This window comes from Leptopilina heterotoma, unplaced genomic scaffold (genome assembly GCF_015476425.1).
Source record: "Leptopilina heterotoma isolate Lh14 unplaced genomic scaffold, ASM1547642v1 Lhet_58, whole genome shotgun sequence".
NCBI classification, from domain to species: Eukaryota; Metazoa; Arthropoda; class Insecta; order Hymenoptera; family Figitidae; genus Leptopilina; species Leptopilina heterotoma.
Genome location: NW_025111131.1, coordinates 2,903,207 through 2,921,524, shown reverse-complemented (window position 1 = coordinate 2,921,524; position 18,318 = coordinate 2,903,207). Strand labels below are relative to the sequence as shown.

The window sequence follows — 18,318 nt, the reverse complement described above, 5'->3', positions numbered from 1 at the left end:
TATTCAAGAACTGCCATAAAGTTATTACTAATTAATTTCTTAATAAATATCAAAATTCTTTCCAGAAATTCAATTATTTTCAAAAATTTTTTTTTAAATTCTCGTCAACATTTTAATTATCCTTATAAGGGACGCATGATTATTCCCAAAATGTCATTTTTCCGAAATGTCATTTTACCGAACTGCACTTTTACGAATTGTCATTTTTGCGAAAAGTCATTTTTACGAATTTTCATTTTTGCGAATTGTCACTTTTGCGAATCACCATTTTTACGAATTGTCACTTTTCCGAAAAGTCATTTTTGCGAATTGTCATTTTTGCGAAAAATACAAAAGTAAACTTGTAGGTATATATAGATTCACTATTGTATTTTTCGCAAAAATGACAATTCGCAAAAATGACTTTTCGGAAAAGTGACAATTCGTAAAAATGGCGATTCGCAAAAGTGACAATTCGCATAAATGACATTTCTCAAAAATGAAATTTCGCAAAAATGACAATTCGCAAAAACGACAATTCGTAAAAATTACTTTTCGCAAAAATGGCTATTCGCAAAAATGAAATTTCGTAAAAATGGCTATTCGCAAAAATGACAATTTGTAAAAATGGCGATTCGTAAAAATGTCAATTCGCAAACGTGACAATTCGTAAAAATGGCGATTCGCAAAAATGAAAATTCATAAAAATGATTTTTCGCAAAAATTACTATTTGCAAAAGCGGCTTCTTGCAAAAATGACTATTCGTAAAAATGACATTTCGCAAAAATGGCTTTTTGCAAAAATGACTATTCGCAAAAGTGCAGTTCGGTAAAATGACATTTCGGAAAAATGACATTTGGGGAATAATCATGCGTCCCTATTCTCATAAATAATATTTATCTTATGAATTCAATTATTTTCAAAATTAATAAAATTCTTCGCAGAAATCCAATTATTTTCAAAAAATCTAAAAAAAAATTGTAGTCAACATTTCAATTATCTTTATAAATGAATAACAAAATTCTTCGACAAAATTCAAATATTTTCGGGAATTTTAATAAAATTCATTGCGAAATTATATTATTTTCAAAAGTAATATATTTCCATTTTCAAAAATTGTAATAAAATTCATGTCAAGATTTCAATTATTTTGAAAATTTTTCTTAATAGTTAATTTAATGATTTTCAATATTCTACTATTTTAATAAAATTTCCCACAAAAATTCAATTATGAAACAAAAATTTTGATAAAATTCTAGATTCAATTATTTAAAAATTTGTTGGTAAATTTAAATTTTATTAAATTCAATAAGAATTCAATTTTAAGAAACATTCAATTATTCAATAAATTATCTATGTTTGTACATATTTAAATAACTGAATTCTCGTTGAATTTTCTAATAAAAATTGATTTAAAAATTGATTTCAGTTAAAGTTTTACATAATAATGGAATTTTTGAGAATTTACTAATAATTGCAATTTTTAGAAATTAATTGAATTTTGTAAAGGTTTCAAATTAAAATCTTTGACAATATGAATTTTTCATGCCTACTTTTAATTAAAAATTCTATGGAACTAATTTTCTTCAAAAAGCTTAATTAAAATTTTTTTAAATTAATTTCAATTTTTTATTTTCTAATGTATATTTAATTGAAGAATTTCCGAATAATCGAAATTTCAAAATTTCGTAAAATTGAATTGTAAACAAATAGATTTGAAAATTCTCAAGAAAAACTTATTAAAAGTAATTGATTTAAAGAAGAGTTTTATTTAAAAATTGCATAGAAAATAATAATTGAATTGAAATGATGAAAATAATGATTTTATCACTCGGTCATCTTTAATTATTATAAAACATGAAAAAATCAACTCTGAGTGATCCATTTCATCATGTTTTGCAATAATATTTTTATATCATTTATTATTATTCTTTAGGGTCAGGGAAATAGCAAAAATTTTGTCTCGAAATCAGGGAAAAGTCGGGGAAAACCGAAATTAAATTTTTGTGGCAACCCTAATAATTTAAAAGAAAATACAAAAAAAATAATCGTTTGTTTGAAAGTTACACTCTCTAAATTTGAATTAGTAAAAATGTTTACTAATTTGAATTAGTAACTGACTTTTTGCTTTTAAATTAGTAAATTTTACTAGTAAATAGTAATTTCTATTAATTTATTAGTAAAATTGACTAATTCTAAAGCAAAAAGTCAGTCACTAATTAAAATTAGTAAACATTTTTACTAATTCAAATTTAGAGAGCAATTGATGTACCTCCCTTAAATTTTATGCGAAAGTATTCACGAGTAAATCTGTACTTTTGCTGTATCTGAATTTGCTTTTTAATTTACTGACAAAATTACTGCCTTATTGGTCACGTGTGCAGCCCTATTTGGAATATATTCCAATAATTGTATAAATAAATTTGTAATTAAACTTGTATAGTTTTAGCATACAATAAAGGTTATATTGAATTGTTTTGTAAATCATTTTAACCTTTTGCAGAAACGAAGCACCCTCCAGGCAAACCAACGCCGCCCTCAGTAGTCACGGGGGACTCCTCACACCCTACGATACTGTGGCAGTGTAATCTGTAAAGCGCTTATCGTCTTCCATCTTTCAACTTGAAGTGAAACATACTTTTTTCTTCACGTACAATTTTACGTAGGTTGTTCAAAATTGAATGATCAGTAAGGTCATCTAAAATTACGGGTATCTCAATATACCCACAACTCTTTCCCAATTCGTTTCTCTATATGAATTTACCAATTTACCAATTTACCAATTTACCAATTTACCAATTTAACAATTTAACAATTTAACAATTTAACTATACATTTACATTTACTGAAGAATTAGAATTTTAAACAAATACCTACAGACACACTGTTTCTACGAAGATCTAGTAATGTAAAAGTAACAACTTTTTCGGTACCCTTTTGCATGCAATTCTTCAAAAATTTAAACAAAGAGATATTTCTCTTATCAAAAGTTTTAAAAATTTGACTGAATATTTTTAAAATCATTAATTTATTCGTAAATTAAAACTCTGAATTGTACTTTAAGATTCAAAAGTAAGTCCATTTATTGTGGGCTGAATTCGTAATTTTCTTTTTAATAAGTTTACATCTCCCCAATGTTAAAGAATTGAAAATAATTCTCTCTATTATTTATGTATCTGTGATATTAACTGAAAGGTGAAAAATGCTCCCAACTTGAGTTTTTAATTTCAATCTAAGTTTCAATTAAGTGACTTTTACTAGACTTTTTAACTGCAACGAATGGATAAAAAATTATTTCGCATCAAAACCAGTCATAGAAAGTAGAATCTTTGCTTTTGCAGTGAAAACTTTTAAATTATTTTAATATGCTCATAATTTTGTTTTTAAATAATAAAATAAAATAAATTATTTCTTCCGTAAATTAAAGTTTTTAAAGTCGATATAATTATAACAATGAAGCATATTTACTATGTATTCAATTAATTTTTTGCATTTAATTCAATTTTTAAGGGTCCGAATGTTTAAATGTTTCACTTGGTTTTTTATTAACTCATAGTTCTATTACACTGCCGTGATTTATAGACCAACGATTTATAATTTTGTAACGAAGGTTGTGTCTCCGACGAATGATATGAAAATGAAAAAAGAAAAAAAGAAAAAAAGAAAAATCATCATGTGGTTTAAAGAAAAACGATGACTCTGTCATATTTACGGTCATGGCCGTACATTTATGCTCATATTTACACAAAATCATCCTCGTTACTACTTTGTGATATTAGAGCATTGTACGGTTGCGATGAACATTTCACAGATACAATCGATTGTTCCGCAAATGCAAATAATTAACGAGTATGCGTAGATAGCTCAGAACTTTAATCGAACAGATGGTTGCGAGTTGGTATTACACGATGTCTACGACGGCAAATAATAAATGCAACAAGAAACCAAAGAACAAAGATTTGTTCAAATTAAAAGGCAAACCAGTGGATTGTAGACGTCGTGCGTATTACCAAACTCATAGGTCATTTTTACAATGGTATTATTGCTAGGCTATATAAGTATAATGTAGATGTCACATTTGTTTATGTGCCATGCGTCGATCGGCAGCCATCATTTTTCTCGCGTCGAATTTTAAAAAAGAGGAAGCATACCGGCGACGACATTGATTTTCTTTCTAGTTTTCCTATTTTTAGCATAATATTTATTTATGTGTGCCAATTTTCAATTATTGCAATTTTATGCAATTTTTATTGCATTTCAATTGATTCAAAATCAAAATCATCCTTTTTTTAATAAAAGTGATTTTTTAAATTTCGTTTTGATAATCTATGAAAGGAATTTAAAAAATTATTTTGAATTTCCTCGTTCTTCATGAGCCAAAGGAATGAAAAATAGTCAATGTCGAGAGGTATACGACTGTATGATGAAGATTGATGATAATTGATGATAATTGATGATCATTGATGATCATTGAAATAAGTATAAAATCGTTATAGAAACTATAATGGTAATTGGTTTGGCTGCGACGACGAACCCTCTGTCATCGATGTGATTTTAATGCTGCGCAGTTTTTTGTGTGTCGTATATGTGTTAAATTGTGCTATTAGATATAGCAGTACTCAAAACTATAATATTATAAACTAAACTATTACGATTTGTGTAAGACTCGTAAACTTTTCGCTTATCGCGTTTGAATTTAAAAAAAAAACCAACAAAAACACACGATTAATCTCAAAAAAAATTAAACATAGTCAACTAGCACTAAAAAATGGTACGTAATTGATTCGATGAATTTGAAATTCATGAAATTTTAAAATTCATCGAGTTATTTATGAACTCAAAAAAATATACCCAGGATATCGTAAATTGATAAGTATAGTTTTATTTTAGACAACTGCCATAAGATTAACCGTTCATAATTATATCAGTATAAAATAAAGCGGCATTTTCATATCAACGAGCAATACAATGAACCTGATGAATATTTCGATTCTTACAATTTCAAATTACAGAATTTAAAATTGTATATAACAAAAAAAACGGAAAACACAAATTGAACATAAGAATTTTTGTAAATTGTACTGATTCCATTTTTTTCAAATAAGATGTTTAGTTACGCAATTATAGTATCAGAAAACAATATATTTTCTATGTGGCATTTTGTGTAACATTTCATAAATAAAAGTCTGAAAATCATTACTTGATTCAGAACAATGCAATTATGCGATAATGAATGTTTCATTAATGCATCGTCAGTATAAAAGAAATTGCCGCTTTAAAACACTTTTAGGCTTAAACTAAATAAAAATGCAGTTACTTTATCAGCTAATAAATCTTATAAAAAATATAGCTTCTTAAGCTGCTTAGTGCGTAATTGTGCGAATTAAAAAAAAGAAAAGGAATGAAAAAGTGATTCATTTTTTACTTTTTCGTAAGTGGCAAACTTTTTCGTGCTATATTGTACAATTGTTGAGTGTCAGAACAAATCCAATTCCAATTTTCACATTATTTGGAGAAATTAATTGTAGTTGATGATTGTTATCAAAACTGCAATTGAAAATTGCAAATATGTTAAAAATGGAGTTGCCGGTTTTTGATCTAATGTTTCTCAAATTTTACAACTTAATACACTGCGTAAATAAAGTGTATTTTGAAAAATTTATTTAAATTCACCTTAATGAATAATTATAATATATAATTCGACAAAAAACCAGCTATGAATTACTGTCAATGCATTACAACTACTTTGTTTTATACCAAAGTTTTCTTGTTTCATGTTAAATAAATAAAATTTACACCTATACCTGTTGTTCCTTTACCTTGTTGTTCTCTTTAAAGAAATTTAAATTTTATTTCATTAGTATCCACTTTTAAAATGTTAAGAAAATTGTTTAAACTTTAGAGAAACTTTTTATCGACTGAATCTTCTACAAATCTTCTATATTATAAAAATTTTACAAAGTGAATTTTAATTTTTAAATTAAAGAGTATTCTAAGATGAATTTCTTGACCTAGTGTTGAAAGATTTCTCGCTCTTATGTTTTCATCTTGTTTTAATAAAATTTTTCGATTCAATTCAATTATTTTCAAAATTTTTAATAAAATTCTTTCAAAACATTTAATTCTTATTTTTAAAAATTCTTCAAAACAATTCAATTATTCTCATAAAAAATAACATTCTTTGGAAAAATTCATTTATTTTTGGTGTATTCCACGTCAGTTCAACACAAAAAATTTTATTAGGTTTTGGGATTCGGTTGAAATTGGGTAGATTATATCCTCTGGTGGTAGTAAATAAAATCCCCAAGCGATTTTGAAAAATTTCAAAAATTGGCAGACATATTGGATTTTTAATTTTTTTGTACTTTTTTTTTGAAAAATATATATCTCTGCTTCTTCTTAACGGATTTTAGTTTATGACCTCTTAAATTGTTCGTATTGAAATATACTTTTATTTAAAAAATTAAAATTAAAAAAATTATTTAAATTTTTTGTTTAAAAAATTAATTTAATTTTTTGAAAAGCCATAGAAAAAATATGCTACCTTCAATTTTGATCATTTTTTTACCATTTGTAGCCATAAATGTGTTGAACTTGTCCTGAAATTTTCATCGTGGGACAGCCAGTAGTTTTTGAGAAAAAAAATAAAACGTAAATCCTCGCATAGCGCTGTAGCGCTCAGTTTTAATGCCGCACGATTGTAAATGGAACTTTAATGAAAGTACGAGTTTTTATTAACCCTAGAACTAAAATATGATTTTTTTATAGACTAACGAAAAACTGGGGTGGTTTGGTACCCCAGATTTGAAACAATTGTAAAAGGTTACCTTTTTTGTAATTTTTTTAATTTGTCAACAATGTGGCTAATTTGAAAAAATTAAACGGATTTTAAAAGGTAAATAAAGAAAAACTGTACGACCTCGGAAACTCTTCCGTAAAAAATAGAAACCTCCTTTGTAATAAATAATTTTTATTCTATTTTAAAATCATTTAACATTTGTATATATTGTAAATAATATTTAAATTTTCAAGTTGCCTTAATCAAAATAAAATTGTCTCTATTTACCTTTTAAAATCCGTTTAATTTTTTCAAATTAGCCACATTGTTGACAAATTAAAAAAATTACAAAAAAGGTAACCTTTTACAATTGTTTCAAATCTGGGGTACCAAACCACCTCAGTTTTTCGTTAGTCTATAAAAAAATCATATTTTAGTTCTAGGGTTAATAAAAACTCGTACTTTCATTAAAATTCCATTTACAATCGTGCGGCATTAAAACTGAGCGCTACAGCGCTATGCGAGGATTTACGTTTTATTTTTTTTCTCAAAAACTACTGGCTGTCCCACGATGAAAATTTCAGGACAAGTTCAACACATTTATGGCTACAAATGGTAAAAAAATGATCAAAATTGAAGGTAGCATATTTTTTCTATGGCTTTTCAAAAAATTAAATTAATTTTTTAAACAAAAAATTTAAATAATTTTTTTAATTTTAATTTTTTAAATAAAAGTATATTTCAATACGAACAATTTAAGAGGTCATAAACTAAAATCCGTTAAGAAGAAGCAGAGATATATATTTTTCAAAAAAAAAGTACAAAAAAATTAAAAATCCAATATGTCCGCCAATTTTTAAAATTTTTTAAAATCGCTTAGGGATTTTATTTACTACCACCAGAGGATATAATCTACCTAATTTCAACCGAATCCCAAAACCTAATAAAATTTTTTGTGTTGAACTGACGTGGAATACATCTTTTATAAAACATAAAATTCCTCGGAGGAATTTAATTATTTCCAATGCAATATTAATAAAATTTCTAGAACAAATACAATTATTTTTAAAAATAATAATTGAATTCGATTATTTTTATTATTTTTTTTTATTTTGATAAAATACTTTAAACATTAATTATTTGTAAACGTTTTAATAAAATTATTCGACTGAATTCAATTATTTTCATAATTATTCATAACATTGTTTCAAAAAATTTAATTAAATTTTTAAAAATTCTGATAAAATCCTTTAAAGGAATTAAATTATTTTTAATAAAATTTCTCGGAAGAATGCAATTATTTTTTAAAATATTACAACTATTTTTAACAGTTTTTATAAAATTCTTAAGAAAAATGAATTATTTTTATACGTTTTCATAACATTTTTCGATTGAATTCAATAATTTTCAAAAATTCTGATGAAATTCTTCGAAACAATTGAATTACTTTTATAAATATTGTAACATTCTTCCAAAAAATTCAATTATTTTTATAAATTGTAATAGAATTTTTCTAAAAATTTCAAATTATTCTCAAAAGTTTTTTTTTATAAAATTCTTTGTAAATTTCAATTATTTTTAAAACTTTCAGTGAAAATTATTTTTTAAAAATTACATTATATTCTTACGAAATTTAAAGAAATTCTTCAAAAAATTTTAATTATTTTCAAAAACAAATAAAAATCTTTTAAAGAGTTTAATTTTCTGTTATAATTTTTAAAAAATTTAATAATAAGATTATTTCCTTGACCAATTCTACTTTCCCTGACGTTTCCCTTAATTCCCTGATTTTCCTGATCTATGGCAACTTTGTTAAAATTTAAAGTTTCAATTATTAAAAATATTTCCAAGTCTCATAAATTAATAAAAATTATTATTTTTTTATTTAAATAATTGAATTCTGATAAGAATTAGGATTCTTTAGAAATAATTAAATTTCAATCTTTGAAATTCTAATTGCTGTAAAAGTATCATAATATTTAAATTTAAAAAATTATTAATTTATTAGCTTCCTTAGAAATTAAAATTTTTGAATAATATTATTTAAAAATTCTAAAAAAATAATTGAATTTTGGAAGACTTGCAGTACAAATTTTCATAAAAAATGTTTCAAATGGTTTTACATTGAAAGTATTTCGAAACTTTAAGCAAATAAAGAACAATAAGTATTTTAATATTTATTTTACAAAAATGATTGAAATTTGAAAGATTTAATTTGGATATTCTGAAAAAATTAGGTTTATGAAAAATTGTAGGATTACAATTTTTTGAAGATATACTTGAATTCCCGCGAAAATAATTTTTAAAAATTGAAACAATCGGAAATTTTGTAAAATTTTATATTTAAAATTTGTATTTTAAGAAATTATTAATTATATTATTTTTCTTTAAAAATTCTTAAAGTTTTAAATAATTTAATTCAAAAATTCTAAAAAATAATTTAATTTTGGAAGAATTACAATTGCAATTTTTAGAAATAATTAAATTTCAAAAGGTTTTTCATTAAAATCAGGATGAAATTTGAATTCCTGTCGAAAAATAAATAAGAAAATTTTTTGTTTAACAAAAAGTATTGAAATTTTGAGTAATTTAATTCAGAAATTCCAAAAAATGGTTTCTTGAAAAAATATAATTAGAATTTTTTTAAAATAATTGTATTTCCGAAAATAATTTTTTAAAAATTGAAACAATTAAAAAGTTCAATTACTTAATTACTAGGTACGTTTTAAAATGAATTTTAATTTTATTTTTTATTAACACTATATCGAGAATGAATTAAATGACCGATTACCTGGGCACGAACGCGTCGCTACAAAAGTACTTCGTTTGTGCTATGGTTTATGTTATGAATTTTCGTCTTCCTGGTGCTCTTGAATATTCGGGAATGGCATCAAAATTTATGAACCAGGAAGCAATTCCCCTGTTGAACTCGACCAACGAACGGCAGAATATGTTTCAAGTTTTGTTATAATTTTTTATCTTTGATCTAAAGAGCTGTCAGGTTTATCCAATTTAATCGATTTACTAATTAACTTTACTAATTATTTACAAAATTCTTTGTTAATCATTAATATTAATATATTTTTATTTTAATATACTAAAAATTAAAATAAATTTATTAATTAAGATTCATTCAAATTTAAGTTTGAAACTATTATTATCAAAAAAAATATTAAAATTCCAACGAGTATACATGATATTAAATTTTATGAGTAAGTAAATCTGAGTCTAAAAAATCGCCTTTAAAATAATGTTAATAACTTTAAAAGGCATTTATATTGAAATGGTGTTATAAATACCCTGCGATTTAGAATTAAGATAAACTACATTTATATCTTCGAGACCTACTTGCAGCAGGGGGGATAAGTATGTACGTACGTATTCATTAAAAAAAATAAAATTGTCGATTTAAATATCGTTTCGAATAAAAATAAAATACTGATTTTTTAATCATTACAATTTATTGTAATCAATTATAAAATTGTTTTGAATATTCTAAATAAATTTTTAAAAATTTTGGCATTTTCTAGCACTCTAGGATAAATGTACAATTCCAGAACACCAGCATGTTTATGTAGCATTTTAAAATTTGAGTAAGAGTTAGAAAAAGTAAAAAATTGTAAAAAATTAAAGATATACAAATTGTTCTAAATATAAAATTCATATGATGATTATTTATAATAAAAAATGAAAATTCTTTTACTATAATATAAAATTGCTTAACAAAACAATACAATATTTAGATTATATAAAACAGTGATGTTAATAGATATTTCAATACAGAAATCGTAAATCTTTTCAAAACTACGCTCATATTTTTTTCTATGACATTAGAGCAAACTGCCAAAATAACATGAAACACAATTTTACATTGTTTTATTTTATAATTTAAATTATTTTGTTATTTTTATAGCGATGAACACACACTTCTAGATGTTTTCATGGTGGCAGTGAAAAGTAACTGAGCCTTTTGTCTAAAAATGTATCTTCTTAGGCAACATAACATTTTTTTAAATCGTACTTTAATCGATACGTATGTTGTTGATAATCAAGTTGTACGCAGTTCTCTGTATAATCACCAGTTGGCCATGCCAGGCTTATTTAAGGTCATAAAATATATTTGACACGAACTGCCACCTTTAGCCGATGAAAAGAATACCTGAAAATTTACAAAAAATTTAAAAACTTATTAACAATTATTAAAATAGAGTTTTTAATTAATTCTATCAAAGAGAAATTTACATAAGTGACGCTGATAATATTATCGTAAAAGACAATACTTTATAGAGTAATAAAAAGTATTTTGGAGGCCTTAAAAATTATGGCACATCATTTTTTATTTAATAGAAGTATAACTTATAACTTGAAATAATAAAAACGCAAAAAAAATTGTTTTTGTCTATTCAAATTACCTAAAAAAAGTGAAAAGTAGTTAATTTTTTTAACACAAAATTTCATCTTTTTATAAAAATTAGAACTCTTTTTTTAGTATGTAATGAGCAAAAAAATTCAACGACATTTTAAAGTTTTCAATATTTTCAAAGTTCTCCAAAAATCAGTATTTTTGAAGCAATTCCAGAAATTGAACTACTTTCACTACTTTGGAAAAAAATTCCTACAATTTCGATGGAGTCACATTTAAGGAAAGTCTCCAAATAGTAGCAAATCGTACGAAATGTAGTAAATATATAAGGTCAGTTTTTTGTGATCTCATTTCGTGAATAATCTATATTAATAATAATCGCTGTATTCCGGTAATCTGTTCGCAGTTTGAAGTTATTTGCTGTTTGCTTTTTTTCATAACTTTTTAAATAAATGAATCATTGAATTCTTGTAAAATATTTATAAAAAAACTTTGAAAATAATTGAATTCATTCGATAAAATGTAATTAAAATTGTATTTAAAATAATTTAATTTTTGGCAAGATTTTTATTAGAATTCTTTAAAATAATTGAAATTTTTTTAAGAATTTTTTCAATACTCTTGAAAATAGTGGATTTTTTAAAAATAATTTTTACTAAAAATTTTAAAAGAACCTGAATTTTTATCAAGAATTCAATTATTTTCAATAATTGTAATAAAATTCATTGTAACTTTCACTTATTTCCAATACAATTTTAATTAATTTCTTCGAAAATTTTAATTATTTTTAAAAATCTTGTAAACATTCTCCAAAAAAATTCAATTTTTTAAAAAAAATAATTGAATTTTTCACACGAGTTCAATTATTCAAAAAACTTTTAATAAAATTCAATTCAAGAATTTAATTATTTTCATAAATAATGAAATTTTCGCTTTGATTCAATTATTTTAAATACAATTTAAATTAAATTCCAGGGAAAATTAAATTATTTAAAATTTTTTTTTTAAATTCTTCAAAAAAATTCAATAATATCAATAAATAGTACATTTTTACAGGAATTTAATTATTTTAAATACAAACTAATAAATTCTTCTAAAAAATTCACTTATTTTTAAAAATTTGGTAAATATTCAATTATTTGTAGAAATAATATATTTTTTCGCAGGAAAAAAGTTGTACATAATAAAATTCTATTCAAGAATTCAATTATTTTCAGAAATAATTAAATTGTCGATGTACTGAAAATCATTTAATTCTTGTAAAGTATTTATAAAAAAATTTGAAAATTAAAGTGAAATATTAAATTAAATATTTCATTAAATTTCGTAAAAATAATGAATTTTTTTAAAAGTAATTTTAATTGAAAATTTTGAAAATAAAATTGAAATTTACAAAGAATTTTTTTAAAAACTTTTAAGCACAAGTGAATTATTTAGAAAATTTTATTACAATTTTTAAAATTAATTAAACCTGTTAGAGAAATTTTATTAAAATTATCTTATAAGTATACAATTCATTTTTTTCTTAGAATTTTATTAAAATTATATTGAAAATAATTGAAGTTCTCGAAAGAATTTTATTATTTTCAAACATAATTGAATTCTTGCCAAGAATTTTACAATTTATAAAAATAATTAAATTGTTGAAAATAATTGAATTTTTATTAAAAATCTTGAAAATAATTGAATTTAAATAATATTTTTAAAAATAATTGTATTCTTTCGAGAAATTTTATTCAAATTCTATTGAAAATAATTGAATTTCTCTGAAACATTTTATTATTTATGAAAATAATTGAATTTTTCACGGAATTTTATTATTTATGAAAATAATCGATATCTCGTGGAAAACTGTATTAAATTTTTTTTTAAATTTTATTAAATTTATTGATAGAAAATTAAACTCTTTTAAACAATTTTATTAGAGTTTTTGTAGATAATTAAATTTTTTTGAAGAATCTTTAAGTTTTTTTTTTTAAATAGTACAGTTTTTTGAATAATTTTAATCGAAAATTATTAAATTAAACAAAGAATTTTTTCAACTTTTTAAAATAATCGTGACTGAGTAATTATAATGAAATATTTGATTTTTGAAGTTTATTAAAATTGTATTGAAAGTAATTGAATTCCTCAGGAAAATTTTATTATTTATAAAAAGTAATTTAATTTTTGCTATTAATTTTACTTCAAAAGGATTTCATAACAAGAATATGTTTCAAATTTTTGAAAATAATTGAAATCCTCCGAAGAATTTTTCTATTAATGAAAATAATTGGAATTTTCCAAAGAATTTTATTTTTTATGAAGATAAATTGAACTTTTAAGAAGAATTTTATTAAAATTTTTGAAAATGATTGAAATCCTTTGAAAAATGTTGTTATTTATGAAAATAATTGAAATCTTGCTAAGATTTTCATTAGAATTTTTGAAAAATAATATAATTGTTTCGATGAAAATTTAAATTCTTTGGTGGATTTTATTTGATATTGTATTGATAATAATTGAATTTTTGCAAAGGTTTTACTATTTTAAAAAACAATTTATTAAAATTTTGTTGAAAATAAAAATTTTTGTAATTTGCATAATATACTAATAAATTGAATAGCATATTCCGCGCGTAACATTTGCTAGTTAGACATGCTAATAGACATTAAAGAAATAAATGGGTAAGAATTCCTGAAGTGGGCCCCTATTTTTCATTGGGTTGGTGGATTTTTCTCATTCTTATATGTTTCGATAGCCTATGATGGTATAATAAAAACCTGTAAATAGTTTTCCGAAATTCGAATATTTGCCAAAGTTATTCAAGGTCAAAGTAATTTGTAGCGTTTTAGTAAATAGCTAATTACTCGCGATTGGATGAACCGATTTTAATAAAAATTGGAGAAGAGTTTACCTGAAGAATTGTACTTTAGATAAATGATCAAAATTTTAATTAAAAAATAAAATTTGTTTAAATAAATTAACTTTTCAATTTTTGGGGTTAAAAAAAAATTTGTTCTCCATCTTTTTTTTGGATTTTTTTTTAATAATCAAATAGAGAATACTTTTAAGATTTTATTTTAACAATAAAAAAGTGGGATTCTCTATCACTTTAGAAAATATAATATTTTTAGTTACAAATTTTTTTGGAAAGTTAAAGAAATTTGAAGCAAAACAAATGAATGAACTAAACTCGACAATTTTAACCAACCAAGTTTAGTTCATTCATTTGTTTTGCTTCAAATTTCTTTAACTTTTCAAAAAATTTTGTAACTAAAAATATTATATTTTCTAAAGTGATAGAGAATCCCACTTTTTTATTGTTGAAACAAAATCTTACAAGTATTCTCTATTTGATTATTTAAAAAAAATCCAAAAAAAAGATGGAGAACAAATTTTTTTTTAACCCCAAAAATTAAAAAGTTAATTTATTTAAACAAATTATATTTTTTAATTAAAATTTTGATCATTTATCTAAAGTACAATTCTTTAGGTAAACTCTCCTCCAATTTTTATTAAAATCGGTTCATCCGATCGCGAGTAATTAGCTATTTACTAAAACGCTACAAATAACTTTGACCTTGAATAACTTTGGCAAATATTCGAATTTCGGAAAACTATTTACAAGTTTTTATTATGCCATCATAGGCTATCGAAACATATAAGAATGAGAAAAATCCACCAAACCAATGAAAAATAGGGGCCCACTTCAGGAATTCTTACCCAAATATTTGTAAAGTTACCTTATCATTACGTTCACAAAGAAATTTGAGCCGCTGAGCTTTTTTGTGCATAAAAACGCCATCGAGATGACCACTCTCGACACTTCTTATCTCAATAGCTTTATTGCCCCAACCCATTATTTGTCCAGTGCCAATGTATGCAACACTTGTGGGCATTTCCCCCCATTGCAGAACCATTGTTTTTGAAACTCTTCCATACGTGTTGACGTACACTCCTTCGTTATCGTAGCAGAGAAGCAATTGCATACCGTTGCTATTGGGTAATGCCACAATGCAGTGTGGACAAATTGGTCCCTGAGTCTGCAAAATTAAAAAAAAACATTAAAAAAGAACAGTTACATCTAGCGCACAAACAAGAAACATTAATACTTACATGCTTGGGTAGATATATATCGTACACTGTCGCTGAATCTAAATCTACAGCATGAAAACCGTCGGCACTACCGTATATTACTTTTAATCTAGTTCCCTCTTCTACTGTAAGGTCAACTAGAAGCGGTCTGTGAGCAAGTTCACCAAAAGATTTAAATGCCATGAACTTGTGATACGGTTTTGGTGCCCAGGCATAAATTTCAATCGAATCTTTCAGAGCAATGACAAGAAACTTTATTCTCTCATATTTCACGATTTTAAAGTGAACAGCCCCTTGAAGATCCCCAACGTTAATCCATCCATTGCGACGTTCAACTTGCTAAAATTTTCAAAACGCTTTTCATAAGTACGAATACCGTAAGCAAACAAAATTAAATATTTCAGTAGCAGTAAATAAACAATTCATTCAATTATATTCTATGGATATAATAAATATTTAAATTTTAATTCATTCTTACATCACTGTGTCCATCAGTTCGTAGAATTTTACTTTTCAACCAAGACAGATAATAAACTCGTACTCTATTCTTTTTACCACTAATAGTAACCAAAATATTCTGTCCTTCTAAAACTTCCATTTGTTGAAAACGTCTCCTACTAATTAATTGATATACTTTTCCTTGTCCACTTCTATCCAATAACATAAGACCATTTTCTGTTCCAATTAGTAAATTAACACCTAAAAATAAAAATCATTATTTTATAATTATAACTATTCTTGGACGGGATTTGATGCAAATGTTTCGAATTGAATATTTAAATATGTAAAAGTCGCATAAAATTTCCGAAAAAGTCGGAAAAAAGTCGCATGAAATTTTAGAAAAAAAGACAAAAAGGAAACACGAAATTGTCAAAATTGTAAAAAAAATCACATTTCTCAACAACAGATACATTAATATCAAACAATCCGGAATAAAATTTTTAAAAATTTTTAAATTCATAGCAAAATTTTAATTAGGTATTTTTAACATTTTTTTTAGATTCTCTTTAAAATGTCAATTATTTTTATAAATAATAAAATTCTTCTCCGAAATTCAATTATTTAAAAAAAAATTTTGTCAAAATTTCAATTATGGATATAAATAATAAAATTCTTCTCTGAAATTCAATTATTTTCAAAAGTAATAAAATTCTTCGCAGAAATTCAATTAAATTCAAGATTTTTTTAAAAAAATTTTTCGTCAAAATTTTATAAACAATTTATTGTTTATTTATCATAAAAATGTAATTATTTTCAAAAGTTCTGATAAAATTCTTTGCAAAATTCAATTATCTTCAAAAGTAAGAAAATTCTTAACAGAAATTCAATTATTTTCAAAATTTTTTTTTAAATTCTTCTCAAAATTTCAATTATGTTTATAAATATTAAAATTCTTCTGCAAAATTCAATTACTTTTAAATATTTTTAAAAAAAATCTGTTCAAATTTTAAGAAAATTCTTGTCAAAATTTCAATTATCTTTAGAAATAATAAAATTCATCCTAGAAATTCAATTATTTTCAAAAGTAATAAATTTCTTGGCAGAAATTAAATAACTTTCAAAATTGTTTTTTAAATTCTTCTCAAAATTTCAATTATATTTATTAATATCAAAATTCTTCTGCAAAATTCAATTACTTTTAAAACAATTTTTAAAAAATCTGTTCAAAATTTCAATTATCTTTATAAATAATAAAATTCTTCTCTGAAATTCAGTTATTTGCAAAAATTTTAATAAAATTCTTGTCAAAATTTCAATTATCTTTATAAATAATAAAATTCATCTTAGAAATTCCATTATTTTCAAATGTAATAAAATTCTTCTCTGAAATTCAATTATTTTCAAATTTTTTTTTTAAATTTCTCGTTAAAATTCTAATTATCTTCATAAATAATAAAATTCATCATGGAAATTTATTTATTTTCAAAAGTTCTGATAAAATTCTTTGCAAAATTCAATTATCTTCAAAAGTAAGAAAATTCTTCACAGAAATTCAATTATTTTCAAAAATTTTTTTTAAATTCTCAAAAGTTCAATTATGTTTATAAATATCAAAATTCTTCTGCAAAATTCAATTACTTTTAACCATTTTTAGAAAAAAATCTGTTTAAAATTTCAATTATCTTTGTGAATAATAAAATTCTTCCCTGAAATTCAATTATTTGCAAAGAATTTTAATAAAATTCTTGTCAAGATTTCAATTATCTTTGTAAATATCAACATTCTTCTGCAAAATTCAATTACTTACTAATGTTTTTTAAATTTATTTACAATAGTTCAATTATTTGCATAAAAAATAATTAAAAAATTTTTTTTTTATAAAATTTTATAATATAAAATAATGATTTTATCACTCGGTTATCTTTAATTATTATAAAACATGAAGACATCGATTTCTTTATGTTTTATAACAATTTTTTATAAGTTGTTTAATTTCAAAAAGGTTTGAATTTGAATCTTTTGAAGAATTTTAATTCCTATGGAAAAATAATAATTAAATATTTATTTAAAAAAGAAGTTATTGATGTTTTTGAAAAATTTGAAAGAAATTTGTAAATAAATGTAACAAAACATTTTTTTGATTCAAACTTTTTCCTTTAAATTTAAAAAAAAATTTTTAATTTCATTCGCATTTTACTAAAAAAAACCTCGAAAAAGTCGATTAGTCGCATTTTTTCACAAAAAAAATCGAAAAAAGTCGAAAAAGTCGCACAATCCGAGCCCTGTAATATATTAATTTGATTCTCTACGTCACAAGCTAAATGGAAACTACTGTAACTTACCCCATAAAGCAGCGCAAAGAATTTCGCTGTTAAATCGTTTTTTATACTTTCGAATCTCTGGAGTATCGGATGCTAAATCATGACTAGTGGGCGTCACATTTACGTTTACGTGCGATTCTCTTCTGGCCGGTCCCGCGCCAAAGCCAAAAGTAAGAAACGAGCGTTGCTTTTGCTGAAGCGCTAATGGAGGCGACTTCACTGCTTGTCGATACTGAAACAAATTTGGCCAGTTTTCAAACTGAACATTAAAATTTTTCATGTTGGCTTATCAGATTGTTCACAAATTTTTGCAGTCAATTGAAAAATTGATTACTGAAAATTATAACGTGTTTTGATA

General features: G+C 23.5%; 2 protein-coding genes across 52 annotated transcripts in view; one reads left to right on the top strand and one right to left on the bottom strand.

The window, feature by feature from the left end:
* Positions 1–5,781, top strand: part of LOC122508873 (Down syndrome cell adhesion molecule-like protein Dscam2) — a 176,013-nt gene extending 170,232 nt beyond the window's left edge. For all 50 annotated transcript variants that reach the window (XM_043622471.1, XM_043622474.1, XM_043622482.1 and 47 more), the window contains one exon: positions 2,484–5,781. In XM_043622471.1, the coding sequence (XP_043478406.1) occupies positions 2,484–2,568 (85 nt within the window). In that variant the 3' untranslated portion in view covers positions 2,569–5,781. The remainder of the gene's footprint in view (positions 1–2,483) is intronic.
* A 4,416-nt stretch (positions 5,782–10,197) lies between these two features.
* LOC122508847 (traf2 and NCK-interacting protein kinase) overlaps positions 10,198–18,318 on the bottom strand; it is a 28,898-nt gene continuing 20,777 nt past the window's right edge. The window contains exons 14-18 of one of the 2 annotated variants that reach the window (XM_043622426.1): positions 17,982–18,219; positions 15,677–15,897; positions 15,220–15,537; positions 14,847–15,146; positions 10,198–10,917 (exon numbers count right to left, since the gene is read on the bottom strand). In XM_043622426.1, the coding sequence (XP_043478361.1) occupies positions 10,834–10,917; positions 14,847–15,146; positions 15,220–15,537; positions 15,677–15,897; positions 17,982–18,219 (1,161 nt within the window). In that variant the 3' untranslated portion in view covers positions 10,198–10,833. The remainder of the gene's footprint in view (positions 10,918–14,846; positions 15,147–15,219; positions 15,538–15,676; positions 15,898–17,981; positions 18,220–18,318) is intronic. The other variant, XM_043622427.1, reaches the window with a different exon arrangement.